This window comes from Electrona antarctica, assembly GCF_951216825.1.
Source record: "Electrona antarctica genome assembly, chromosome: 19".
Taxonomy (NCBI): domain Eukaryota; kingdom Metazoa; phylum Chordata; class Actinopteri; order Myctophiformes; family Myctophidae; genus Electrona; species Electrona antarctica.
This window is the reverse complement of record NC_136800.1, coordinates 30,359,565-30,386,085: the sequence shown is the minus strand read 5'-3', so window position 1 is coordinate 30,386,085 and position 26,521 is coordinate 30,359,565. Positions and strand designations below refer to the sequence as shown.

The following is a 26,521-nucleotide window of genomic DNA, read 5'->3' as shown; positions in this document are numbered from 1 at the left end:
TGGGCTCTTCCAACAGTCTTCAGGATGCAATGGACAAATCCAGCAGGTATTTTATAATAATGAATTAAACTGGCTGCATTATCCATAAAGCAATCATAATGAAAATCCTCAAGTAAGTACCTCATAGTAATTAGACAGATACAAGTATATAAATTAAAACTAAACAGCCCCCCACACCCCACCCAAAAAAAAAGAAAAAAAGAAAGAAAAAAAACATGAAGAGGCATGGAAACATTAAAGATATCAAATTGAAACATTTATTATCTTAGACATTTGTGTGTGGAATAGCATTATGCTTAAAACAAAAAATATTACAATCAATGTTTTGTACTCATCTGTCACACAAATGTTTCATAAAACAAAACAAAATCCATAGCAGGAATGCACACAAAGTACTAAAAGTTGATTCAATATTTGAAAAGGATGACATTCCCTCATGGTGCCATTGTGTTTAGATTAGGGTTTAGCAGTATGTCTATGTGGGCGCCATTTGCTCCCGCGAGGAAACCCTAAAAACTCAGTGGTTCTCAAATGGGGTCCAGGCGGGACACCCACCTCAAGGTTCCTTGAGGGGGGGGGGGGGGGGGGGGGGGGGTCTGCAACTCTTTAGAGTGTGTGTTCCATTTGTACACTCTCAGAGTTACAGGGGGGTTCTTGAAATTAAAAGGTTTGAGAACCACTGAATGACCTAAACCACCATATCACCTAAACACTGGCCGTAGGAATTATTGACGAGGTCCAAAATGTGACTCATCTCCAGTTGGATCGAGTAACCACAAAAAAGCCCCCATTGTTAAGATAAAAGCCCCAAACCACCACAAGTCGACCGAAGAGGAGATACGCCTTTCTATATATATACATATATATGTATATGTATATATATACATATATATAGTCTCTGTTGTGTAAAACATCTCAGTCCTGAGGGTTGTAAAGGCAACGTAGATCTCATGTCAGTGCAGCCCCCCGCTATCGGTTCGCCACCTTGTTTGTGTGGTATTCTTCTCCGTTATCAACAACGTTGTGGACGTCTGTTCATTAAACGGCCGTGCTTTTGGTCCCAATGTGCGGCCGCGCAAACTCAACAAAGTCGTCGATGAGGACTGGCCACGCCCCTTAGAGTGAGACAAAGAAGTTGCGGTTAGATCAAATATCCTTCATATCGTTGCTGTCAGACAAAAACCTGTTGAAAAAAAAACTTTTTGTGTTATTTTTTTTAGTAAAAACTTGATCATGAAAATAAGACAGCTTCCATTCTTGGATTTCAGGATGTACCACAGTTGAACTATTTTAAAATGATTTTCAAAATAGTAAAAAATGGCAAAAAAGTTTAGGAATAAGGGGTAAGAGATTGTGGAATAGTTGTCTGGCTACGCAAGCCTAGTGTGCAACAGGTCACAGAGGTCACAGAGAATCGTGACCTGTTGCTTGTACATGTTTGGCAACCAAAGCAAAACACCCACCTTCCTCATCATAATTGGACATGTCGTCTGTGATCATTGTGCTGAAGTCTAACAAGAGGTTCCATGTGTCCTTGGGGATTGATCTTTTATGATGCTCCTACATGACAAAGTGACAGGAAAAGAACACAGCACCATAAACAACAAACAAAAACAAACTGCATGATGGTAATATAACAATTAATAATTGGACTGTAATAATGATCGGCTTACAACTAAAAATTTGTTCCAAAGGTCCAAGAACTTGAATCTTCCAGCCAGTACTAAATTCCAATATGCAATTGCCATTTCTAGATCTAGAAGAAAAAGAGAATGCAAAAATACTGTCAAAAAACAACAAAAATAACTCCATATGTATTCAACCAAAGACAACAAAGAAGAATAATAAATAATAAATAAATTATACATACCCAAACCTTTTTGGCCAGGATTTTTGGCAAAGTTAAATGTAAACTGGTAAAAGTCCTTAAACCTTCCTTGGTCTTTCAGCTCTTGCTCCATTTTTGGTAGCTGAGCTTTTAGTTTGTCTATACTGTCACACCTGCAGAAACAAACAGGAGTAGAGATACATTTTGTCTCTGTCGGGTGGAAACCTTGAACTGTTACCTTTCAGGATTCAAAATTTAAAAAATAGCAAAAGTAGCAATAGTTTCTAGCCTGTACATCTGCTACTTTTGTGTGATACTGCCTGTAGTATGATCAAGTAGGGCATTCATTTATGAAAAAACACAGGTTTCTGGCAGCCTGACAGCAACACATTTCTAAACTGCAAAACTAGGCTTATGTACAGCTGTGGCTCATGACGACATTCATTATTAGAGTTGAACTCCAAGACTTATTTCAATGTCTACAACTTAATTATCAAACAAACACAACTAGCTGTGTTAGGTTATGTTATAAACTCTAAACCCTGTGCAGGCATGATTCTTTCCAAGCGTTTGAGTTGGGGAGTGCTCATTTTTAAATCACTCAACATTGTGCATATCAACCGTTTTGAAAGTGCACATATGCAGGACATTGATAGATTAAACGGAGCACCTGCCAACTCAAACACAAGAATCATGCCTTGTTTTGGCGGCGGTGGTTCAGGGGTAGAGTGCCTGGATGGTAACCGCAAGGTTGCCAGTTCAAACCCGGGCTCCCCCAGAGTTACTGTCGAAGTGTCCTTGAGCAAGACACTGAACCCCTAATTGCTCCCGATGTGCTAGTTGGTGCCTTGCATGGTTTCCGCTGCCATCGGTGTATGAATGTGTGTGTGAATGGGTGAATGTAATGCACAATCTCTGTAAAGCGCCTTGGATAAAGGCGCAATATAAATGCACCATTTACCATTTATTCTCAAACTAAACTCACATTTTATTTATAGAGCACATTTTAAATGACTGAGGCGAAGGCCAACCAAAGTGCACTTTGGTTGCCAATTGGCATGGGGGGTCAGATCAACATAATTATGGAATGAATTCTGTACTGGCCATATATGGAGCGTGTCTTGAGTGTACAGGGTTTGATTAGGTCAGATCAACATATGGAATGTCAGAACAGGTCAGCTCCATATATGGAGATCTAAGGGTGGCAGTGGGGCAAGTGTCTTGAGTGTACAGGGTTTGATGAGGTCTGGCCATATATGGAGCGTGTCTTGAGTCTACAGTGTTTGATGTCAGATCAACATATGGAATGTCAGAACAGGTCAGCTCCATATATGGAGATCTAAGGGTGGCAGCGGGGCAGTGTCTTGAGTGTACAGGGTTTGTGTGTGTGTGTATATATATATATATATATATATATATATATATATACACACACATACACACATACAGTATATATATATAAACACACACACATATATATATATATATATATATATATATATATATATATATATATATATACACACACACACAAACCCTATATATCGAGATCTAAGGGTTTGAGGTCGGATGTAGAGTTGCTAGCCGGTTGCATATATGCAGATCTAGGTCAGGGGTTCTCAACCCGTGGGTCGCGACCCCTCGAGGGGTCGCCAAATTATTTTGGGGGGGTCCCCAAATTATTATTATTAAATAAATATTATTATTATTTTATTTTTTTGCAACTGAATGGCTGTAAAGTGGAAATGAAGAGTTTACATATAGTACACATAGTACATGCATACACCTTCCCTAATGATTATGGTTTCAGTATTTATTTATGGTGTATTGTCTCTATTATTAAGGTTATTGTAGCAGTCAATTTATATTGGGGGTCGGGAGGGGGCGGGGCGGGGCGGGGGTCCAGAGACGTTGCCAAAGCATTTTCGGGGGTCCCCGGCCAAAAAGGTTGAGAACCCCTGATCTAGGTGATGATCCAGTCTTCTCCATGTATGGCTATTCAGGGTTTGATGAGGTCAGTGTTGTGATCTTCATATTGAGACGGCCATATATGGAGCGTGTCACGAGGCGTAATGGACTGACAACCATATATGGAGGCGCATGATGTCACAAGGCGTAATGGACTGACAACCATATATGGAGGCGTGACCTGACTGATGGACAGGTTTCGCAGGTTTTCATAGTAGTCGCAATAGATACATGCAACAATTGAAAAACAGGTTAAGATTATTGACAGAGTTGCTCATAACATGACAACGGTGGATTTTTTTTTCAAACAGGATAGCCCAAGCTGGTACAATATCGTTGTTTAACCCATTTTGGGGCGGGACCCCCTTTTGGTGTTAGCATTATGTTATGCTTTAGCTATTGAAAAATAGCAGATCTACAAGCTCATAGCTTGTAGGTCTGCTATTTTTGAAAAATCAAAGAACCACTGACATAGAAACATAGCTTTTTCAGAAAACTGTCATTTTTAGGGTGCGTTCGGAAATGCGCACAGGGAATGTGGTCAGTTTGTTGAGTGTGGTGGGCGGTGACGTCACAGTGTGCCTTATTTACGAACGACCACAGCTGTGACGCATTCACACCGCCGACACCGGACAACCCCAGCTTCAGGGTAGGGTCGCTCAGTGCGGGCACACCCGGTGCGCAGCACAGGCGCGCCTGAGCCATGGAGCAAACGGAGCAGCTGCGACACCAGATTAAAAAGTGGGTTCGCATTGCGACCCCACTTTCCCTGCCCACCCACCCCCCCCGCGCCGCCGCCGCCACGCTCTAAGCGCACGGTGTGCGACAGCGAGAGAGAGAGAGAGAGGAGAGGGTGTTTGTCTATGTGTGTGTGAGCGCGGCACGCGCGGAGAGAGCGAGGGATGCTGCGTGTTAAAAAATAAATAGGCTACTAATTCGCGCATTGCATCCAATAATGCCTGGCTTGCCCACCTGTGTGAATCACTTACTTTGTGCTTGCTGCTAGTTTTCAGAAGAATTAATCCAAGGTTTGTCATATTATGTTTTAAAGTAGGCATACATTTTAGCTGGTCAGTCAGTGTGTGCAGACTCAGAGAGAGAAGCAGCACTGCTCTGCTGATTAAATTGATATGACCTAGATATGTCATATGCGCATCCGCATCTGATAATTAGTTATTTGGCAACACCTGTGTGAAATACCAGAATAAGCTTTTTCTTTTTTTTGGTGGCCATCTACAGGCCGGCCATGACTGTACTACAGCTGGAAGTTTTTTCCACAGCTGTGGAATTGAGATCCTTTTTTTTTAAACTCATATAATCTGCTATGATTTCTTAAATTATTATTCATGACATGAATGTGCAGTAGCCTACCAAAAAAAAGGGAAATTTAAAAATATATATAATGTCACGTTATTATTTATATAAATAAAAAGTGGACTGGTTGGAGGATAAAATAAATAGTATTCTTAAACTACATTTGTGTGACTTTTTTGGGGGGTTTTTTTTTATCATCGTCTCTGCTCTGCTTTTTCTCCCTGGAAATAAAAACGTCTGGGTTTCCGAGGCTACTGCTCTGCTGCTGACGCTATTTCCGGTTACCTTTACGCACGGGGCGCACGGATTTGAATTTCTCCGGTCAGCATGAATGTGTGTGTTGTTGTTGTCAACATGGCTCAGAAGAGAACGAGTGATTTATTTGGTGGGTCCAAGCCCAAATCAAGTCTAGTTCATGAACCCTTGGCCTTCATGTGCTAACGTTGAGTCCGTTGTCGTCGGAGAAGGAGGACAAGAATAAAAACAACAACAGCAGCAGCAGCAGCAGCAGCACAAGCAGCAGTGTCCATCTCACGTAGCCTACATAATGACATTCTGGACACGTAACTCACGTTGGATATACAGTAAATGCCATGAGGGAATTAACCACCCCGGAGCGCAAGAGCACATTTGGGGTTTAAGGTAAAGCATTTACAATTTAACTATATTATTTCTCTAATAGTCACTATTGCAGTGAGAAATAATATAGTATTTACTAATTACTATGGCCGCCGTGCCAACTGAACTGCTGAATGCTGCTGCAATTTAATGTTAGATATTAGATTCTGACGGGGAGGGATCTATGATGAATGATGACGATACAACACCGGGGTCGCCGAGCCCAACTGCGCTGTCAGCTCGTCTGTTGTATAATAGGGCTATAATTTATATGTTTTGTTTTGATATCGGCGCCTTGCCAATGTCATGTGTAGCCTAAATAGGCCTATGCCTTTTTATGATGCATTTTGTCAGTTTGTTCATATAACTTGCGTGTGGAGAGGGAAAGTAAAAGCCACTTTTCCGTGTGAAAATGCGCGAAAACGCGTGTGCACGAGGCACATGCACGCGTGCTACGCGCGCGTATGAGTCCAAATCTGTGCTCCCCCACCTGGAAACAAAGTTAGGCGCCCCTGGCGCAGCACACTGGATTTTCGAACGACAACGCACCGAGTGCACTGAATAAACGAACGACAAGAGAGCACACCAGTGCGTTCAGGGCGCATTTCCGAACGCACCCTTAGAATCTGATCTCAGGGCAAAATGGGTTGACCTGAGATCAGATTCTAAAAATGTCTTCTACATCCTGACAGTTTTCTGAAAAAGCTGTTTCTATGTCAGTCGTTCTTCGATTTTTCAAAAATAGCAGACCTACATCAGATGGTGATTGGGTTAGAATTCTTAGGAATGGAAGGAAAATGTCAAGAGAACTACGTACAAGGTTGATTCAATTCAAAATTATAAATAGAATATATTGGACACCATCAAGATTGTTTAGGGTCGGCTTGACTGATGGTCCTGAATGCTGGAGGTGTCAGGATAGAGACGGTACACTTTTACACATGCTTTGGGGCTGCCCCAAAATTCAGGAATATTGGACTGCTATACATGAAAGACTGGAGAGAATAACGGGCATACACATTCCTTTTTCACCCAGTCTGTTCATTCTGGGGGATCCTGCCACATTGAGGCATGTTGCTCCTCCTTTAGCTGAATGGATACAAACGGCCATTATGTCAGGTAGGAGGCTGTTGGTCAAGGACTGGAAGGCTCCATCTGCACCTGCTCCATCCCTCTGGGATGCATCGATGGGACTATTGGCCGCTTACGAGCGACTGTCATACAGGCTGCTCAATAGGATGGACGACTATGACTTAAAATGGGGCTTTTACCATATGCACGTATCAGGACTCTGATTAGTTTCTGGCTCTGAGTGAGCTCTGAACGGGCTGCAACTTTAGAAAATACACTGAAGAAATATGTCTGGAATTGGGGCTGGGGTGGACTGCGGGATATTTCTGTGCATCTCTGTTATATTGTTTTGTTTTGTTTTGTTATGTGTTTGTTTTGTTATGCATTTATTTTGTTGTGTTTTGTCTATGTCTGTCAGTTTCATATACAAAAGGAATTTAATAAAGTACAAATCATAAAAAAAAAAAAAAATAGCAGACCTACAAGCTCGTAGCGCGCCACTCGGTGGCGCGCTATGAGCTTGTAGATCTGCTATTTTTCAATAGCTAAAGCATAACATAATGCTAACACCAAAAGGGGTTCCCGCCCAAAATGGGTTAAGACAATCAGGTTTCATGTTTCATGAATGGGGCTGTCAACGGAGGGTGGGTGGCCGGTTAAGACTCACCCTTGGCTTCCGTGTGCGGTTAGGGTTAGTAATGTCGCATTATTGGGACGTCGGACTAACACTACGCACCCATGGAGAGTCGCCTCTCAGTGATGTAAATAGGTTTTCAATGTAATGAGTCCCGGGATGCAGGGATGGTCTTTTAGATGAGTCCCAGGGACATTTTATGAGTCCCACTTCAATGACGTTAGGAGTCATATTTTGCCATTTTTACAAATTGCAGCATTTAACTCCCATTTCATTTTATATGGTTATAATGTAGTTATATTCATGTAGAAAACAGAAGAGGAAATGATTATTATAACTAAAGCTAGCAAAATAAACTAGAATAAAAAAACAGTACAGTAGTACATCCCGTGGATGCAGAGGTCGTTGTTTTATTAACTATAAACTGTGTTTTGGGATGCAAAATGCACCCTATTTTAATCTCTGAAGGGGGGATTCACACTATGGTCCCGGATGTGCATTCGGGACCACACAGATGTTGTGGTAGTGTGAATGATGCGTACCGTTCCCGGGAGCGGATCACCCAACCGTTCCCGGGAACACATCGGGATCGATTGAAGTGTACTCGGATACGGATCACTGCAATGTGTTATCCTTTTAGCCTTAATGTATTACTGGCACTGCACCACGTGTTTACATTTCTGACTAATAAAGTATTCAATAAACCAATCAATCAATCACGGCTCCCATTCTCACCCTTGTTCTGTCATGCCGTCCATGAACTCCTGCTTAGAGAACTCGCACTGCGTTGCCGCCCGGAATTTCCAGGCGATGAGGAGAACACTTATACTGGCCGGATCCAGACCTAGGTCATCACAGAACTGCTGGATCCCGTCAATACCGATCTTATTGTCATCCTGGGGATCTGAGTACCACATTGACACAGGTGTATTGGTTAATAACAGAAGAGAACACTTTTGTTCACAAGGCAAATTGTTTCAGTGTCACACTATCTTCTTTATTAAAGTTTATGCCTGTTTTTGTCCAATTAGATCAGTAGTTCTCAAAGTGAGGTCAGGGTACCCCCAGGGGTCCTTGGGGGGGTTTCAGGGACCCCCCAGCTAAAGTAGTTAATATAGAATAAAAATAAGTTAAACCACTTTGACCCAATTTTAAACTCACTATAACAAAAAATACATCACATGGATGCACCTGGGACGGATCCTCAGTGATGTATCCTGAGGTCAACAGGGTTTCGGGTCTACCAACATCATACCCCTCACTCAGGCGACCCAGCCGGGGTTGATCAAATCCCGATTTACGTCCCAGTAGCTAGCTACCCTCGATCAGTCCATCAGGGAATGAGCAAGGCCACATAATCCGTTGCTCCGGAACTACTCTGCCGGGACTGGGAGAACCAGATTCTGGCACGTGGAAGGACTAGGCTCTGTGGGTTGACTCCTGTCCGGGCCCCTCCTATGTCTCACCAGGTCCACTCCTGCTCTCACCAGGCCCAGGACCTGTGCGTTGCACCAGACTCCCAGCACCAGGCATTTCATTCAGGAGTGGTGGATTATAATGGCCCTCCTAAAGGCCTCACCGAGGTTTGTTGGGCTTCCTCCTCACGGAGGACACAGACTGGGGCGCCAACCCATACTGCTCCCGGGGTGCCGTCTACATTCCGGCTGTCACCCGTCTCTCCGGTGGTCACCAGACTATACCCGGTTGTCACATAGTCTATTCCTATGAGTCACTATAAATAGAATAATTATAACAAAAAATGGATGCACCTGGGACGTATCCTCAGTGATGTATCCTGAGGTCAACGGGGTTTCGGGTCTACCAACATCATACCCCTCACTCAGGCGACCCAGCCGGGGTTGATCAAATCCAGACTTACGTCCCAGTAGCTACCCTCAATCAGTCCATCAGGGAATGAGAAAGGCCACACAATCCGTTGCTCCGGAACTACTCTGCCGGGACTGGGAGAACAAGATTCTGGCGTGTGGAAGGACTAGGCTCTGTGGGTTGACTACTGTCCGAGTGTCCGGGCCCCTCCCGCTCCTACGTCTCACCAGGTCCCTCCTGCTCTCACCACGTGAATTCCGTTTGTGTCCGAGCATAGGCATGGTAATGCCGTGCCTGCCTGTGATTGGTCTACTGACACTGCCCGTCTTGACTGTCCTCCGAGATGCGAGGTTACTCCGTGGTGAGATTGAGAAATAAATAATACGACAAGAGAATGACAGCTTGGCACGCGCGACAGAATGCAGCCTTGTAACTAACTTGTAAGTTTAATTTTTGTAGAAGAGGCAAACTTATTGTTTAAATGCCTTTTGCTTTGATTGAATACGTATGTTGTACTATGATTTGATTTGGGTAAATAAAGTGTTAGTGTTGATTATCGTGTATTAATCTAATGATAGTAAACTAATACTATTACACTAAAAAGGATAAATATGGGAAAATACACCTTTTTTTATAGTACAATAATGTTTCAACACAAACACTTTATTTTAGAACACACCCAAATCATATTATGGCGTGCATGTTCAATCAATTATTCCTTCAAAGCAAAGGGCATAAACAATATTAGTTTGCCTCTTCTACAAAAGTAAAACGTACAAGTTAGTGTTCTCTTGTATCATTATTTCCCACCACGGAGTAACCTCGCATCAGACTATGCAGGATTCCAGGCATCCAGCATATCCACCTCGGACAGAGCTCGGAGGACAGTCAAGACGGGCAGTGTCGGTAGGCCAATCACAGGCAGGCGGGGCGTTACCATGCCTTTGCTCGGACACAAACAGAATTCACGCGCTCTCACCAGGCCCAGGACCTGTGCGTTGCACCAGACTCCCAGCACCAGGGACTTAATTCAGGAGTGGTGGATTATAATGGCCCTCCTAAAGGCCTCACCGAGGTTTGTTGGGCTTCCTCCTCACGGAGGACACAGACTATATATACTAGAGACCAGCGGGTGGCGGATTTAGCCGCGGTTGCCGCGGGTGAACCGCAGTTTAGGGTGGATTAGGGTCAATTCATATTATTATAAATTAATATAGGATAAACCGCGGGTGAAATAATGCGGGAAATAAAGTAATGGCATAATAAAGTATATAAATATGCTTATTATAGCTTTTAAAACGCAAACAATCTCGGCGTGCGTGCGTTGGTAGTAGTATTTTAATTTAATCATTTTCCATGATCTGGCACAAATTAGCCGCCTATGAAGTTGGGTCCTGTTGCACAACAACACAGTGGTCTCCTACAGGCAGCTACGCTAAAGTTGCTAACAGGCAGCTAGTGAGTCTGAGAGAAACTTAAAACTAAGTAAAACAGAAGGGAGGAATATACGTTCGGCGTGGGACTGGGAGTGATTAAGTTCTTTACCCTGCCGCCGATGACCGCTGGATATGCTGTATGAAAATACGTCGCGAAAACGTGGACGGCGTGTTACCATGGAAATGGATATATACAACCACTACGTAACATTGGTGAACTGTCGAGAGAGTGGCGAGTGACATTGTTTGTACAAGTAGTATAAATAGCCGATCTACAAGCTCACAACGCGTCGCAGCGTCGCATTGTGAGCTTGTAGATTGGCTATACTGTATACACTGGGCGCTTCCCTGCGCAGCGGATTGCGGGTGGTGCGGATTAATAAATTGGATTAATTAATAAATTGCGGTCGGATAACGGGCGGATTATAATTATGCACATGCGGATTCGGGTGACAAAAAAGCTCATCCGCTGTTCTCTAATATATACCATTTAAGTACTATAAAGTAAATCAGATATATAGTATATCATCATTTTGCATCTTTGTGACAGGCCTAAACATTCTCCCCTTCCTCGACACACACACACAGGAACAGTTTTGACGTGGGTTTTGACATATCATTTTGGAAATATTCAAATTTTCTCCTTGCGCACAAGATCGGTATCGGCCGATCGTGAGAAAAACAATCGGGATCGTCCCAAAAAGCCCGATCAGAGCATCTCTAGTGTATTTTCTGATGTTCCCTTGTGCACGTGAAGGAGGCTGAAAGCTACCTCTGTATCTGTTGTAGAGCTGCTCGAGCTTCTTCTTGTCAAACGACCCCTTTAGGTTGGACACGTAGAGCTCTGGGTTTTGGAAGAAGTTGTCTGTGGCCACGTCTAGCTTCCAGTCATTCTGTGATAAGCAGGCTAACGCGGTCTTCTCGTTGGATTGTGTGAAGATCATGAACTGACGAACCTTATCCTTCTGTGAGGATTTCAGCTTGTTCTGCAACAAAAGGCAACAAGTGTGGCACAATTTTATTACCGTGTTTACTTTCAGGTTATAATATGTGTGGTATGCAAAGTCTTTACATCTTCCTACTCCTTTTTATACATGATTTAAGTATGTATTAATGATCATATTTGTTGTCGTGGTCGAAGTTTATTTGTCCAAAACTGTTACTTTCCAGGATTAAATAGCAAAAATAGCAGATCGAACTTCGTGCTGCATTTCGAGCTTGTACAGTACATCTACCTTTCTGATTTTTGTGTGACGCCAGTAGTGTGATCAAGTAGGGCATTCATTTACAGAAAACACACACACACGCACACACAGTTAAAACATGGAGATGGGAGGTTTCTGCCTGACAGCAACCATATATAGTATGGCATTCATTGTTATGCGTTAATCAAATCAAAGTGGGTCCAGGTCTACAGTGAATACAGGAGCCGAGAAGTGCCATACTGTAAATCAGTTGCTAAGATGTAGTGGTCCTGAAGAGGATGGTGGGTTGATCTGCTTTCTGTACTGTATGCTTTACATCTCTTTTATTGAAACATGTAAAGATCTATCTAGGACTGCAACTATCGCTTATATTGACATTTGAACAAGGTTAGATTTCTTTGGCATCTCCACAAGGCCGATGAGCAGAGAACTTTTTCAATTAACCTAATCATCGAGAAGTGTTTTTATGTTTTATAGAAATCCACACAAAATTAAATTATACCTTGTCATACAACTATTGGACAATAGTCGCACACAATATTATTTATCTATTTTCGCTATTTTTGAACATTTAAATTATTATAAATCAATTATCATCATCGACTGTCACCCATGTCTTTCTCTCCCTGTTTCTCTCTCAACCAAAAGCACTGTCTAGCAGTCTAAAACCATTTAGACTGCATCCATTAACAGTTGGCATCAGTGAACTATTAGCCTAACAAATAGTTCAAAAATAATGTGCTTATGTCTTGTCTCCTACTCTCCTTCTAGGAGAACACATGGGTGTTGTGAGAGAAGCTTACATTAAACATCCCACATTAAGCACTCGACTTTGTGTTGATCGGCACTTTAAATAGAATGTTACAGGTAAAAATGTAACTAGTAAACTGATTTCAACTGATTTCCAACGTCTGACTGGCAAGGCTAGCTGGCTATTTTTTACGGTTAGCTTGTTGGCTAATGTTGGTAGGACAGCTACATTTGTTTTTGTATTCTTTAGCGGGTTTAAAAGGCCATCAACGCCAGTTTTTGGCTATAGTGAGTATGTGTGAGTGTTTGATCAGTAAATTGTACACCGTGTGTATTCGTGGAGCCTGTATAACACTACATTGAGATGTTTCTCACCATGTTTGTAAATGCTCGACTCCCTTTTTCCCATCCAGCTGGTTAACCTGTGTGTCAAGTGTCAGATTGAGGAACACGAACATTTCCGGTATCAGTGTTTTTCCCTTCAAAATAAAATTCAATGAAGGCATGCCTGGGACCTTTTTTTTAAAATACTTTAGTCGAGTGGATGGATTGGAGTCTATTTCGCTATTTTTATACTTGTGCAACGATGTCAGCCGATACAGCTCAGCTGAGCTCACAAATCCTGTAGAGTGCCATCCTACAATTTTAATATCCTAACATTGAAGCTGTGTTCCGTTGTTCCATTATCCATCTGAATCAAGGAAACAGAACACTGAACCTGTGGTCTGTAGTTCCATTTTCCATCTGCACTGAAAGTCAAGTGTGACAGTTTCATTTCATTCACATTCCGGACGTGGCGGAGGACCTTCAAAATAAACGTTGGCTAGTTTGTGTGATATATACTGATATTTTGCCAATTTTGGTGAAGCCAAAGTTAGCATCTTGCAATGGGTCTGGTCCACAATATTCGATACACCACCAAGATACCCATGTTGTACCTGTCTAAATACTTCCTTAATGTTAACGTTTGATTGATTGATTGATTGAAATATTTATTAACAGTTTGCAGAATTACAGTACATTTCAAGCACAAACTCAATACAAAGACTGTTAACTGTGAGTAGACGACCCAATTAAGCATTACACTTGTTTACAAGAGGGTCCACCATGTTCAATTCATCAAAACATTTAGCATTTAGAGACGTACAAATAGACACTTCTATATAGTCATAGAACAGAACAGGAATTCATCATAAAAGGAGGTAAAAAGGGAAAATAAACATATGGGGAAAAAAGGGGGGGGGGGGGGGATTCAGATTTTACGGGGGCCAGTTTCGAATTGCAGCCGTCCGTAGGTGCCCTTTGAGAGCGGTTTTGAAGGAGTCAAGGGATTCACATGTCTTAATGACTGTTGGTAGGGCGTTCCACATTGTGGTGGCATAGGAGAGAAAACTAGAAAAAGTGCCCTTCTGGGCACAGGTCTCCACCAGGAGGATAACAGTGTGTGTGATGTTTGGAAAAAATTGTTTAGGAGTAATATAAACATGTTTATTTGGGTTTTGTGTGTGTGTGTGTGTGTGTGTGTGTGTGTGTGTGTGTGTGTGTGTGTGTGTGTGTGTGTGTGTGTGTGTGTGTGTGTGTGTGTGTGTGTGTGTGTGTGACACGACTTGTCCTGTTGTAGCGCCACCATGAGGCTGATTTGAAAACTGTCAAGTGGCATTTCTTCCTCAGCCTAGTAGTGGGAATAGGCATGCACAGTTTCACCGCAATCGGACGCTGCGTTGAGGAGTTATGGCGATTTGTACAAAACGGGCTACTCCTGAAAACTTTCGAAGCCAATCGTAGCCAATCAGGATGGATAATTATGAGAAATCAAACAAATCACATGATCACATGACTATGGAGAGCATGCGTACCGATTTGCATGCAATTTGGATAAAATCTGAAGGAGTAATATTAGAAAATGTGTTTTACATATGTCGGCCTCCTGGTGGCGCTATAAAGAGCAGATGTGAAAAATTCCAGGCAAAGGTTTTTCCTTGGCCTCTAGGGAGTGTGCATACATGGTTTTACACAGATCGGTGCAGTTATAGGTAAAAACACAAATCGGCCAGTTATAGCGCCACCATGAGGCTGAGTTGAAAATATTCAAGTGGCATTTCTTCCTCGGCCTAGTGGGAATGTGCGTGCAAAACTTCACGGAAATCACACGATGTGTTCATGATTTGCAGCATTTTGTTTGAAACGGAGCACTCCTGCGAACTTTGGAAGCCAATCGTAGCCAATCAGGAGGGAGTCTGAGAAATCTGAAAGACCCGTTTCGTTGAATGGCTCTAGAGAGACTGTGTACCAATTTGCGTAATGTTTGGACAAAATCTGTGGGTGTACCGTCAAAACATTTGTTTTGCACAAAGCGGCCTCCTGATGGCGCTATAACAGGCCAATGTGAAAACTTTGGAGCAGAGGTTCAGCTCTGGCATCCAGGGAGTGTGTGTGCAGAGTATGGCTGCGATCAAGCCAACGGTGCCAGAGATTAGCTGTTCACAGACGGACGGACGGACACACGGACGGACACACGGACGGACGGACACACGGACACACGGACGGACGGACGGAGTGCAAAACATACTCTCTCCCCATGCCTTCGGCCTGGTGGAGACAATAATTTAGTCCCTTGTTTGTGCCGAATCTGGGTTGTACATGGTTTGTTGCACTTCCTCTGGTGTTGTGGGTGTGGACTTTGTTAACATTAAGGAAGTATTTAGACAGGTACATGGGTATCTTGGTGGTGTATCGAATCTTGGGGACCAGACCCATTGCAAGATGATGTACTCTGTCGTCGACCCTAAGCCATTCCAGCCTGTCAAAGTGGGAAGGGGTGAGGTGGGTTCGGGGGGTGAGGCCAAGTAGGAGCCTGACCAGTTTGTTTTGGGAGGTCTGGAGCCTTGTTTTTGTCGTCCACACCCACAACACCAGAGAGTGCAACAAACCATGTACAACCCAGATTCGGCACAAACAATGGACTAAATTATTTTCGCTCCTATGCCACCAAAATGTGGAACGCCCTACCAACAGTCATTAAGACATGTGAATCCCTTGACTCCTTCAAAACCGCTTTCAAAGGGCACCATACGGACGGGTGCAATTCGAAACTGGCCCCCGTAAATTCGGCTTGTGTCCAAGTGGACGCTCCATGCGCTGTGGGTGAAAAGGTATAAAATATGATAAGAATAGCCTGCCTTGATTAAGCACCAACACAGTTTTCCTTCATTGTTTACTGATTGATCTGTAATGACAATGTACAATAGCACAGTTATTCTCAGATTGGGTCCAATAGCAACAGATGTTTGTTTTGTTTTTTGTAATATAGCATAAAAAATTGCTAGCCACTTTAAACCCTATATACCTATTCATGTTGGGAGCTTGTAGATCTGCTATTTTCCAAATTAAAGTTATAGGGTTAATTATTAGGATGTGAGAGTTGTGCCATACTGAGCATGCAAGTACAGACATGGTGTTGCAAAGCAAAAGAAAGCGCTGGTAGAGTACTATCCAAGCTTCTGCCTTGATATAGGGTTCGAAGCCCTACAGTACTGACCTGCTGACTGCCTCACCTTATACTGTAAAGGAGCTGTGACCACTAGAAAGAGAGTTGAGTTGAGTTGTAACAATGGAATGCGGAAGTGCTCATTCTATCTCAATGGGATAGTTCCAGCCATAGGAGCAATGTTTGGAACTATAGCCCATAGCACCCCGCTTTGTCTCAATGGGATAGTTCCAATGTTTGGCTATAGTTCCAATGTTTGGAACTTACATGGAGGAAATGTGTTTAATAAAACTAAGTGGATTGTTTACACAGCAGTCACCTTCTCTGTCTCATGTTATTCTGTCTTGCTTTTCTTTTCCCTTTTTACCTCCATTATGATGAATTCCTGTTCTGTTCTTTGTCTATATAGAAGTGTCTATTTGTACGTCTCTAAATGTTTTGATGAATTGAACATGGTGGACCCTCTTGTAAACAAGTGTAATGCTTAATTGGGTCGTCCACTCACAGTTAAAGGTATATTCAGTGATTTGACTTAATTCAAATATCACTTATTTTTTCATTTTTTCTGGATAATCCTCCCTACTATAGAGTGTGCTGACCATATAAGGAGTTCCTCCCTGTCCCCAGTGAGCCCCTGGGGTCAAAAAACCCTAGTTTCAGTGTTGGTGGCGGGTGGCAAAACCTTCATCCAATCAGGATGAGTGGGGCCTTCCTCCAATCATGATCGAGTGGGTGCACGTGCTGTTGGCCTGTTGCACTTCCCCCCACTGTAGAGCGTGCATGTGCACATTTTGTTACCGGGGCGGACTGGGTGGTTTTCCAAATCACCCAAATCACTGAATGCTCCTTTAACAGCCTTTGTATTGAGTTTGTGCTTGAAATGTACTGTAATTCTGCAAACTGTTAATAAATATTTCAATCAATCAATCAAAAGAGTACAGAGATCGACTACTATACAATCAAATAAATCTGTACAAGATAATTTCAGATTTCAGCAGCCGAGGGAGGGAGATACTAAATGATCTGTTCAATAAACAGATAATGGTACTGCATTCGTTGTGAATTAATTGCATCTATTGACATTACAATAATTACAATAATAATTTTACTTCTAATTCGGTTGCCCCTTGCTGGAATTTGAGGAGTTTAACTACATCTACCTCCAGTGCAGGCTCAGTTAAGTTTGTATAGGTAAATGTGGTAAATGTAGTTCTTCTGGTCAGTGGTCATGGGTCTGACCCGTCCGAGTCTCCGTAGGGACCTAATCACCCACTGGGCATGCTGCAATATCCTTCCGCTGAAGAAAGTAGTCCACATGCATTGGCCACACCGTCATCGATTATTATCTCATTTTCACCGTTGTTAAATATACGTTTTTAAATAACGACGAACTAACAGCCGGCAGCTTTTTTCCCCCGGCCGACACCGTCAATCTATTATCTATATAATCGATACATCAATCAGAGCGTATTGATCCCGTGTGTGAAAGTAGTCCCAGTAGTCATCATAAAGGCACTCTGCTCGTCATCAACGATCTTTCCAGTCGCATGCCGAAGGTGGGAACGGATCATGTCTAGCGATTCTGCTGATTACAACAGGTAAACATGGATATACACTATTATACAGTCAGCTCAATCAATATAATTAAAACGTTATGACATTTAAAAACGTTCCGGTGTGTATTTATGGACTCGTGTCACGTTATTTGATCGGTTTGGGTGTGTTTAAATAATCCCAAATCGTGGCCGGCTGGCCGCTGGGGTAGGCTAGTGAGAAGAGCAGACCTACAACATCACCACGCGTAACGTCCGAGTCGCGTGGTGATCTTGTAGATCTGCTCTTCGCCATTACCAGCGCTAGCTAGCATACCCCGGGAACGGTGGATGTGATTAAAACTGATCCAAAGGAACCGTTATCGCTTTAACAGACAATTTTATCATATGGCACTTTCGTATTACCCTTTAAACACCATTTTATCCGCTGATGGGTGTTTCTATGTCAGTTAAAAGGGAAACATTATACATACTACACGTCCAAGGCCCTCCAGGTCCAGCATCTTGCGGCCTGGTTTCTTGTCGGACATGTTGGCTGCCTTGCTGCTGCAGAATGCAGAGCTCCATGTTGATGAGATCACTCTAGTCCCGGAAAGATGATGCCGTTTTAATTACGGCTAATTATCTGAATGGTCGAATAAAAAAGTAGGGTTTAATTAAGGTCCATGTCTTGGTTACATAACATGATTCGCTAAAGCGTGGCTGTGTGGAATTTGACACGTGTGGCGCCCCATTAAAATCATGTCTGGGGCGTAGCAAAAAAAGTATTTACTTTACTCCCGTACTAGGTGTCCCTTGCTAACAAGAACGGATCGGCCGCAAACTATAAATTAATGCGGCCATTGCGGAGCAGCGGAGGAGTCTAGGTTTTAAAATCGTCAAGGAAGCACGTGATGTGACGTGATGTTTAACATACCATCTTTCGGCTGAGCTATAGCAATGCTGATAGCTTTACTGTTACTGATCACATCGTCTGCCTTCTTGACACATGGATTTTTTTCTTTTTTGTTAAAAGGCAATGCATTTGTATATGTATTTATGTTGAAAGGCATAGTTTTCCTGTTGACAAGCTTTCTTTCTTTCCTAGCTCAAGAGATAGAGACCATGGGGGGCCAGAGGGAATGGAACCTGATGGTGTCATCGAGGTGATAATCATGTTAAGATTAGTAGTACATTTGAATTGTTTTGCCCATTATTATGATCACAGGAATACAAATGCTGTAGTGTGCACACCACTGGTTTTCTGCAGTTGTGCACTTTAGACATGTGAAATGATGTTCTACCATCTTTCGGGACTGATTTTGCAGTGCTGATAAACTTTCTTTTTGCTGATCACATGTTCGCTAATCAATAAGGATGTGTTCTTGTATTTAGTTGGGGGCAACCACAGATCCAGGGGTCCTTGAGGGGGAGTTTCAGAGAAATGGGAAATGGTTGAGCCCAATTCTAATTTCTAATATAGTTAATCTTTAAGCTTGTAATGTGTTGTGTTGAGCTTGTAGTTCAACTATATATTTTTAAACATTTGCTTAGGATGTGTAAAATAAAAAATAGGGACGCCAAGTTGAAAATGTTTAATTCACCAGCTGGATTGGGATGATACTAAAGCTAATGGACAACCAATATATTGGTTGGTTATGGGGGTCCCTGCCACATTATTTTCAAATGTTGGGTCTGTGGTGGAATGTGTATAAATGTAGGTGTCCTTGAGTTGAAAATGTTTGAGAACCACTGAGGTACACACCTGGTTACTCACACTAGTGTCTGTCTCTCTTGCAGAGCAACTGGACTGAGATTACAGATAACTTTGATGATATGGCCCTAAAAGAAACCCTTCTGAGGGGAATCTACGCATATGGTTTTGAAAAGCCATCCGCCATTCAGCAGAGGGCAATCGTTCCTTGCATCAAAGGTGAGGAAAGTATGCATGCAGGGTAGGGATGGAAAATATCGATTGATATTAACTATGTGGGGTGGTTTCATTCTCAGGCATAGCCTGCGCGTGCTTGGGGTTTAGACGGAGCACATGTGAAATGATGGCATACCATCTTTCGGGACTGATTTTACAGTGCTGATAAACTTTTCTTTTTGCTGATCACATGTTTGCTCACATGATGGGTATCACCTTCGGCACACGAACGGTAACTGTGTTAAAGGGAAATGTAACCAAATGTCAACTGAAATCTAATTGTTCTGGTGTGATGAGATCTGTAGTGTGGTAACATGTCAGGGGTCTTCAAAGTTGGAAGAGCTCTTCAGTCTTGTATTGATCCCAGTCTCTACTCTCCACCAGGTTATGATGTCATTGCCCAGGCCCAGTCTGGCACTGGTAAGACGGCCACTTTTGCCGTCTCTATCCTGCAGCAGCTGGATATAGAGCAGAAGGAGACGCAAGCTCTGGTTCTGGCCCCCACCAGAGAACTGGCTCAGCAGGTATGCTGTTCCTGTGGTCAACCTTAAACTTAACTGTGTCTCAGACCAAGGCGGCATATTGGGACAGTGGCTCAAATACGAAAAGGTACTATTTCTACTTCTATCTGTAAGTCTAAAGAACAGTGATTGACCCTCGTAGGATTGGTGTAGTCCCTGTCCATGACTGCATTGGTCTGAAAGGTGAACTGGCTTTATTCTGTTTTTTTTTAATGCTTTGAATTCACTATCAAACCTGTTATTTATCTCAGTGGTTCTTAAAATGGGGTCCCCCAGCAAAATGTGTTAATGCAGCATCACAATTTCAAACCCTTTTTCCATATTTTATGTTGGCTATAAAAAATGGCAGACATCCAAGCCCGCAGTACGTAACTTCACTTACTGCACACTGCTTTGAGTGGTGCAACCACTCCTATAGACAGCATGTGTGTGTGGCTGTAACATCGCCCACCAGGCTTTCCACCACCTCGGAGGAAAGCCTGGTCTCTGTTTCATATCGGTATATGATCCGCTCGGGAATGGATGATATCGTTACGTCATTTTGTAGTCGACAGGCAGGAACAACAAAACACGAACTTCCTTTTCCCTCAAACCGGAAGAATAACAATAAAAGCTCTCGTAGCCTGCAGCTTTTATTGAGAAATCGGTTTGAGGAAAAAGGACGTTCGAGTTTGTTGTTCCTGCCTGTCGACTACAAAACAATACTGCAACATGACGTAACGATATCATTCGCTCCCGCCCCGGATCATATACCGAAATGAGGCTGTGTCCCTGGGTCTGTCCCTGGCTGTGTCCGAGCACGAAAATAGCGTTATAGCGTTTGTTCACCACTAAGTGTCACTGTTGCACAGCCTCACACACAGGCCAGGGAGGAGGGCTTGTACAGTACAGTACAGCACCACTCACTTCAGACGGGTCTGATATTTTTTTTAAAAACACATCTGGTCTCTGGGCAGAAACATTTTCAAATGGGGGTGGTCCTTGACATGAAAGTTTGAGAACCACTGATTTATCTGCTATGCCTGAATGTTGGGGTTGTTTTTGTTAGTCTTGACCTCTGCCATGTCTTCATGACACGTTGTGGTTTTTGTCGTTTCCTCCTCTTAGATCCAGAAAGTGATCCTGGCTCTGGGTGACTACATGGGGGCGGCCTGCCATGCCTGTATCGGGGGGACCAACGTCCGCAACGAGATGCAGAAGCTCCAAGCGGAGGCGCCTCACATAGTGGTGGGCACCCCAGGACGTGTGTTTGACATGCTCAACAGGAGATACCTGTGTAAGTACTGGATGTAGTAGGGCTACGACACTTAATTGAACTGATCTATTTAATTAATGAAATTATCGATGGATGGATCATTGTGTAAAATAAGTTCAAGTGATTGATTTATAAAAAGCTGCCAAGATTCATCAGATTGAGCCTAAATGGATTGCATAACGGAAAGTGACACGAACTTGTCAAGGAAGCACGTGATGTGACATGATGTCCTATATACCATCTTTCGGCTGAGCTAGCAATGCTGACAGCTTTATTATTGCTGATCACATCATCTACCAAGAAAATAATTGATAGTTACTTATAGCCCTTGTGAGCAAGACTTTTGTGGGTTTTTGTTATCTTGTGTGTGTGTGTGTGTGTGTGGTGGTCTGTTACACTAATGGCATATAATTTGACTTTAATTTTAGCCCCGAAGTTTATCAAGATGTTTGTTCTGGATGAAGCGGACGAGATGTTGAGCCGAGGATTCAAAGATCAGATCTATGAAATCTTCCAGAAGTTGAGCACAAACATTCAAGTAAGCTTTTTCTTCCCCTACCTTTCCACGATGGGATGGTTCCTAAATCCACTTCTGCTTTAAAAGAACGATGCTAAAATTGTTTGATCCAGGTTTTCTTGTTTCATACAATAATGCTAGCAGAGTATGTAAGAAGAAGGAGATTATCGGGCAATGTGCCGCAAATGAGATGTGGTCGAACCTCTTTCTTAATGTTCGGTGGCCTCCGTCTCGAGGCCCATTGCTACAGTTGAAAAGTTCTTATTATACCGTGTGTGTGGACTGTCAGTTCCTTTTCAGGATTCAGATTTTTATTTCTCCAAAAAAGGCAAAAGTAGCAGATATAAAAGCTGGAAATTTGCCGTTTGCCTTTCAAGCTTTTATATCTATTGTGTGTGGCACTCTAGTATGATGTGGGGCATTCATTTACAAAAAATAAGTTAAAATATGGAGACATTTATGCCCGACAGCAATGATATGTCATAACCACTTCTCAACGGTCTCATGGTTTCCTCTCTTCCACCCCTCAGGTGGTTCTGCTCTCTGCCACCATGCCGGCAGACGTGCTGGAGGTGACCAAAAAGTTCATGCGAGAACCCATTCGCATCCTAGTGAAGAAGGAGGAGCTTACCCTGGAGGGTATCAAGCAGTTTTACATTAACGTGGAGCGTGAGGTGGGTGCAGCACAACAAACTGCTCTTTCTATTAGACTGCAAAACTCAGATGTCCCCTTTCTAAAGAAGCCTGTTGAAACGGCATGAGCCGAGCCTTAAGGGCTCAGCTCGTGCGGCCATGTAAGCATGGGTCCACCATAAGAAGGGAGATCAGAAGAGACGGTGTCGGAAACGAGACCGGGAGGGACCTCTTTCTTAATGTCCTGTGGCCTTCGTCTCAAGATCCTGTGTTAAATTTTATTTTACTGTTTCTCTGTAGCCAAGTTGAAAGGTGGGGAAGAGTAAATTGTGAGAGAAAACATAATTGCCTACTCTAAATAATGGCCAAAAAACCTGATTTGTACTGATGACTGTTTAATGACCAGAACATCATAGGGCAACATGTCAAACGATATACAAGAGAATTGCTTCTATATATATATATGTATATCATGCTTTAAGTTCACCCCAGAGACATAACAGAATGTCCTTAAATTGTGTTTTTGTTTGTTTTTTTTTACTCCAGGAGTGGAAACTGGACACACTGTGTGACCTGTATGAGACCCTGACCATCACCCAGGCTGTGATCTTCCTCAACACCAGGAGAAAAGTAGACTGGTTGACTGAGAAGATGCACGCCAGGGACTTCACAGTCTCTGCTCTGGTACCACTTGACCTACAACCTAATAGATTAAGCCTATATGGATTGTGGGAATAGAGAGTTACACATAACTTGTCAAGGAAGCGTGTGACGTGATGTTTCATATACCATCTTTCGGCTGAGCTATAGCAATGCTGACAGCTTAATTATGACTGATCACATCTTCTGCTCTTGACGCGTGGAATCACTTGACTGGCTGTCCATTATTCATCATGAATGTATAATTTCTACACTGTATCGCTTCTCCTGAAACGGCTATTCTTAAAGCTTGCAGCTCGTTCTGTCGCCAGTTTGTAGATCATTTTTGGCAAATGCCACACATTATTCCTACACTGAAGTTGTTTTGTTCTCTCCCCCCCCCCCCCCCCCCAGCACGGTGATATGGAGCAGAAAGAACGTGATGTGATTATGAGAGAGTTCCGATCTGGTTCTAGCAGAGTGTTGATCACCACCGACCTTCTGGTTAGTATTTGGTGGGATGTTCCCCTATCAAATGGCTGTATAGAGCGTCGCAGTCCCGCCTCCTACCCTGGACCAGGAAATGTCTATGGGAAAAATGCATTGGGTTTCATTTCCTGGTCCAGGGTAGGAGGCGGGACTGCGACGCTCTATAAAGCTGCCCATATCATAATATATTCTATTTAGTTTAATACAACTTGATCCTACGACAGTGTAACTCAAAAGTAGCAGATCCTCAAGCTTGAAATGTGACTCGTTTTGAGTTTACAACTTTTGCTATTTTTCAATTTGAATCTTAAAGTAAGTTTTGGACATGAGGTTTCCACCTTTGCATGACTCGCAGGTCGAAAATGGCCGATCTCATTGTGAGCGTGTAGGTTAAGTTAAAGCTGTGTTGATGGAGAAGCACAGCACATTTTTGGGGTTCTAGAAATCTGGTTTTGTATTCTCGGGTGACATAAAAAGGACACTTTCAGTCAGTGCTCTGTATTAAACTTGTCTTTCTCCCCCCCCCCCCCCCCCCCCCCCCCGCCCTCATCCAGGCTCGTGGGATTGATGTGCAGCAGGTTTCTCTGGTCATAAACTATGACTTGCCTACAAACCGAGAGAATTATATTCATAGGTGAGTTAGCTGTGACTATTGGATATGCATGCATATGCATATGGATTTTATTTATAATGCACTTTACATTTGAACACCTCAAAGGAAAAAATGGCAGAAGTAGCAGATCTATGAGCTCAAAATGCATTGCGTTTCGAGCTTGTGGATCTGCTTCTTTTATGTTGTAGTATGATCAAGTCCCTACTTTATGAAAACGTAGTATGGACACAGTTTCTGTCCGACAGCAACGATATTTATGTACAATCTTCATTTCTACTGTTGAGCTATAATGGAGGCCATTTCAGCAGTGGATAATTTGAATCATTTGACCTTCATGCAATACAACTTGTCAACCAGTAGTGGTGCTACCTGACCATAGTATCAAAATGTCTCAATAGAATAATGGGGAGACAAACTTTATCTCTATTTCTATGGAACAATTGATGCTCCACTTGATCATACTACAGCACTCAAAAGTAGTGGATCTGCTATTTTTCAAATTTGAAGCACCGGATGCTGTGGTTTTCTATAGCCATCGGCTATGTTTGAGGAACATGTGAAATGATGTCTTTCATCTTTCGGGACTGATTTTGCAGTGCTGATAAACTTTTTGCTGATCACATGTTTACTCACGTGATAGGGATGTGTTCTTGTATTTAGTTGGGGAGGACCACAGGTCCAGGGACCCCCAGGGTTCCAGAGAGCCTAATTTATAATCTAGTGAATCTACAAGCTCTCAACGCATCGTGACATGTTGTGAGCATGTAGATCTACTAGTTATTAGTTTTTATCCTGTTGGCTGGCACCTCATGATAACCTTATTTCACCAGCTGCTGTTGGAGTAAGTCATTTTCTTTAATTTATTTTCCAGAATCGGCCGTGGTGGCCGTTTTGGCAGAAAAGGAGTTGCTATCAACTTCGTCACCGAGGAGGACAAGAGGATCCTTCGGGACATCGAGACATTTTACAATACGACCGTGGAGGAGATGCCCATGAATGTGGCTGACCTGATTTGAGAGATATTTCGAGATGTATATTTTTTTGATAGCGATCGTCCACTTTGCATTGTGCTTATTATGAGGGAGAGGAGGAAAAAAGTCTCTTCTCAAATAGTAAAACGTTGGATCAGAATAGTCCGGTATGTGTTAAAAAAAATTGAGGTCACTCAAATGCTGGTCCCTCGGGGACAGTTGTAGATTCTAACCTTGTGACAAATCGTCTTGGTTGGAGCTACAAAGCCATGGGGTCTGTAGACATTCATATGGTCCTCAGGCATTTCTTTCAGTGTTCTGTTGTGATGCGTGTATTCGATGTTCTTCACCGTTTGGTCATTTACTTGTGGACTAGAAAGTATAAATGCTGTCTAAAGTCTGCAAATTATGTTATGCTAACATATGTGCGATTGTGTTGTGATTCTGCTAGAGGCACTTCACTTGTAATAACTGTAGATTCACTTTGCTTTTTGTTATATTAATGTGTTAATTTAAATGTACTTTTGGTTTTTACCCACTTGCTGTTTGACCCTTGTTTTGCTGATGTGGTTTTACCACCCCACCCCCTATCGGAGTATATTATCTCCCCTTTTCAGATTTACTCCTCCCAGAATTGTATGAATGTCTTAATAAAAACCAAAATTGCTGTTTGAAGTCTGCTATCTTGTTTCATTCTAATTGCAGTGGTGAACTGCTGTTCTCGCATATCTTGTCTTTGGTTAATGTTAGGCCTTGTAAGCTCATACCTTAATTCCATGGAAAGCAAAGTTGGTTATATTAAATACATTTCTAAAACTGAGACGCAGACCCGACGTCGGGTCTGCCTACACCTCCCAACCATTGTAAAATACCCGATAACCTGAGACCTCTGGCGTATTGCTTAATTTTATAATGGGGTTATGGTTTGGTAAACCCTTCTGTATCATTTTGGTGGAAAGGCTTTACCTGGGTACACATCACCCCCTAGTGGCTCCTAGAGAGACTGCTTAATGTTTGCTCCATTCACAGAGTTGCATGCCCAAAACAGATTTGCACACTGCTTCCAATTCATGTTTTGTTTCATTTCCAATTGTGTCTGCTCCTTTCTTGTCATCACTTCAAACTTCACTTGTTTATCCTTAAGTTCACTCTCCTGATTAGATAAAATTGGTATCCCGACCTGAGAAGGCATGTTGCATTGTTATGACCCCAGTAATCCGGTGCCTGAAGGGTGCCGGCGTAGTTAGTATACATATTACTAGTGATGCACATGTTCTTGTGTT

The 26,521-nt window shown here is 42.7% G+C and overlaps 3 protein-coding genes across 4 annotated transcripts in view; 2 read left to right on the top strand and 1 right to left on the bottom strand.

Annotated features, from left to right (window-relative positions):
• LOC306912539 (uncharacterized protein) overlaps window positions 1-26,521 on the top strand; it is a 119,926-nt gene that overhangs the window by 83,432 nt on the left and 9,973 nt on the right. The gene's annotated exons all lie outside the window — the stretch shown is intronic.
• Window positions 240-18,527, bottom strand: dcun1d1 (DCN1, defective in cullin neddylation 1, domain containing 1). 2 transcript variants are annotated; one of them, XM_079488838.1, is made up of 7 exons: window positions 18,165-18,527; window positions 11,469-11,682; window positions 8,169-8,337; window positions 1,871-2,001; window positions 1,674-1,756; window positions 1,464-1,560; window positions 240-1,115 (listed from the first exon to the last, which is right to left on the bottom strand). In XM_079488838.1, the coding sequence occupies exons 1-7, from the start codon at window positions 18,219-18,221 to the stop codon at window positions 1,039-1,041; spliced, it is 828 nt and encodes a 275-aa protein (XP_079344964.1). In that variant the 5' UTR covers window positions 18,222-18,527; the 3' UTR covers window positions 240-1,038. The 2 variants fall into 2 exon arrangements, with proteins under 2 accessions (XP_079344964.1, XP_079344965.1); XM_079488839.1 differs by lacking the exon at window positions 18,165-18,527 and adding an exon at window positions 13,027-13,179.
• Window positions 17,676-25,913, top strand: eif4a2 (eukaryotic translation initiation factor 4A2). The gene is made up of 11 exons (XM_079488837.1): window positions 17,676-17,736; window positions 18,779-18,836; window positions 19,471-19,603; window positions 19,985-20,124; window positions 21,229-21,397; window positions 21,805-21,914; window positions 22,424-22,567; window positions 23,073-23,210; window positions 23,580-23,669; window positions 24,209-24,288; window positions 25,139-25,913. Exons 1-11 carry the CDS (start codon window positions 17,708-17,710, stop codon window positions 25,281-25,283), a joined length of 1,236 nt encoding a protein of 411 aa, XP_079344963.1. The 5' UTR covers window positions 17,676-17,707; the 3' UTR covers window positions 25,284-25,913.